This window comes from Notothenia coriiceps, unplaced genomic scaffold (genome assembly GCF_000735185.1).
Source record: "Notothenia coriiceps isolate Sejong01 unplaced genomic scaffold, NC01 NC01_scaffold00029874, whole genome shotgun sequence".
NCBI lineage: Eukaryota > Metazoa > Chordata > Actinopteri > Perciformes > Nototheniidae > Notothenia > Notothenia coriiceps.
This window is the reverse complement of record NW_011362575.1, coordinates 1-2,077: the sequence shown is the minus strand read 5'-3', so window position 1 is coordinate 2,077 and position 2,077 is coordinate 1. Positions and strand designations below refer to the sequence as shown.

Here is a 2,077-nt window from a genome sequence, read left to right as displayed (position 1 = left end):
GTAGTCTGTTTTAGGTTCTGATTATTTTTGTGTTTGTGTTCATGGTGGGTGTTTTTGTTGCTGTCAGGTGATCAGTCAGACTCTCAGCCCGACATGGAATCAGTGTTTGCCGATGGGCCGCCTGATGCTGAGTGGAGACCTGCAGCACATCCAGGAGGAGCCACCACGCATTGTCATCGAGGTGTACGACGAGGACGCACTGGTAATGCTACTTTGATACGATATGTCACGATTCGTCACAATACGAAACAATACGGCACAATACGGCAAGATACGTCACAATACATTACAATTCGATGCAATACATTACGATACGAAACAACACGATACAATACAAAACGAGAAACTAATACTTTATTCTCAGCTCAGATCTAAATGTTTTCTTGCATTACAGCAGCTACATCCGCAACATCAACAAAAACTATTTTAGGATTTACTCGACAAAAGAGTGCTATCATGAGAACCCATATTTCTGATTTGATGTTAACAATTAATATTCATAGATTTTCTCAAAGCTTGATACAATCTTTGAGAACATTTTCATTTGGTTGTGCACTTTTGACTTTAAAGCAGTTGACACACACATGTAATACTATAGAACACTCATAATCAGAGACATAAAAAACACAAAAATGTGTCTACTCACCCCAAAAGACTTAGCGTGGTAGACAGAATAAATGATTTGTTTGTGCTTAGGTAGATTCACTGAATTAGTTATTTCCAGTGTAGCAGATGGTCCATCCCGCATTGGTTTAATCAATGTTTTAGGTAGTTTTAATTGAATTGGGGGGTCCTCTGTCTGATTTCCTCCTGCAGGGTAAGGCGGAGTACCTGGGAGCCACGGTGGCAGTGCCTGAGGTCCGGCTGGCCTCCGACGCCTACACCCCCCCGACTCTGCAGTACAGCTCGCTGCACTGTGGCAGCCAGCCTGGGGGAGACCTGCTGGCTGCATTCGAACTACTGCAGGCCAGTCTATTAAACGTTTAGTTTCCATCCTGACTGAGACCGCAGAAATGTGATCCAGTTGTTTTCCATGGCCTACTCGTATCTATCTGATGGAGTTTCACAAAAGAATACAACACGTTATATTTGATTTGATTTAATAAGCAGGTAAAATCCAGAGGGTTTCCTTTGCTTGTTGATATGAAACTTAAAATGACACGGTAAGTAAACTGTGTGACTCGACAGTGTAACTGAAGTAAATGCGCCAGGGAGCGTTCTCTTAAAGTAACGGTACACAATGCAAAATAATTAAGAAGGTCTACTCTAGAATAATATATTAAACTTAAATATAAATCTCAATAAAATATATACTTGTCCATTATGATAACTGTACTTGTGATATACGAATATTCAAATAAGAAACAAAATGAAAAGAAAATAATGGTAAAACTTTGAGAAAGATAACAAGCAGGTCCTTGTCTCATGCAATGATGATGAACGATGAAGAATATAGAAAGAATCTCTTGTAATGATTTAGGTTCGTTGTCATGAATGTGTAGATCCAAAAGTCCGCAGAGCAGCGTCTGCCGGCGTTGGAGGAAGGAGAAGACGGCTTCTACACAGTCCCTGCCAACATCAGACCTGTTCTCAGTACCTACAGGCTGGAGGTGTGTGTGTTTTCGGACTCTATGCATGCTATGTATTTGGTACCCTGTTTCTTTATTTTTCTCTAGAAAAAAATGTCAATAAAACATTATATTATTCTACTATCGATGCTCTTTTGCCATTATACGATTGTTTTTATCTTGATAATATAAAAGGTTAAGGGGTTTAAAATGTTTGCACTACAGGACTTTCTTACGTCAATTTTATAGTTTTTTCTATCAAAAATATTTGGACTCATAATCCAACCAGAGATGTTATAGTTACCAAACCTTTTTGTGTGTGTTCTGTCCACCAGGTGTTATTCTGGGGTCTGAGAGAGCTGAAGAAGGTTCAGTTCCTGTCTGTTGATCGTCCACAGGTACACACACACACACACACACACACACACACACACACACACACACACACACACACACACACACACACACACACACACACACACACACATACCATGTATACATTACTTCAG

General features: G+C 40.0%; 1 protein-coding gene across 1 annotated transcript; it reads left to right on the top strand.

The window, feature by feature from the left end:
* Positions 1-67: 67 nt before the first annotated feature.
* LOC104959094 (fer-1-like protein 6) lies at positions 68-1,966 on the top strand (the record flags this gene model as incomplete). Its single annotated transcript, XM_010786947.1, has 4 exons — positions 68-202; positions 817-966; positions 1,503-1,610; positions 1,904-1,966. Coding segments are annotated over 4 exons (456 nt in total), but the record flags the coding sequence as incomplete, so codon positions are not given.
* Between the last annotated feature and the right edge of the window lie 111 nt (positions 1,967-2,077).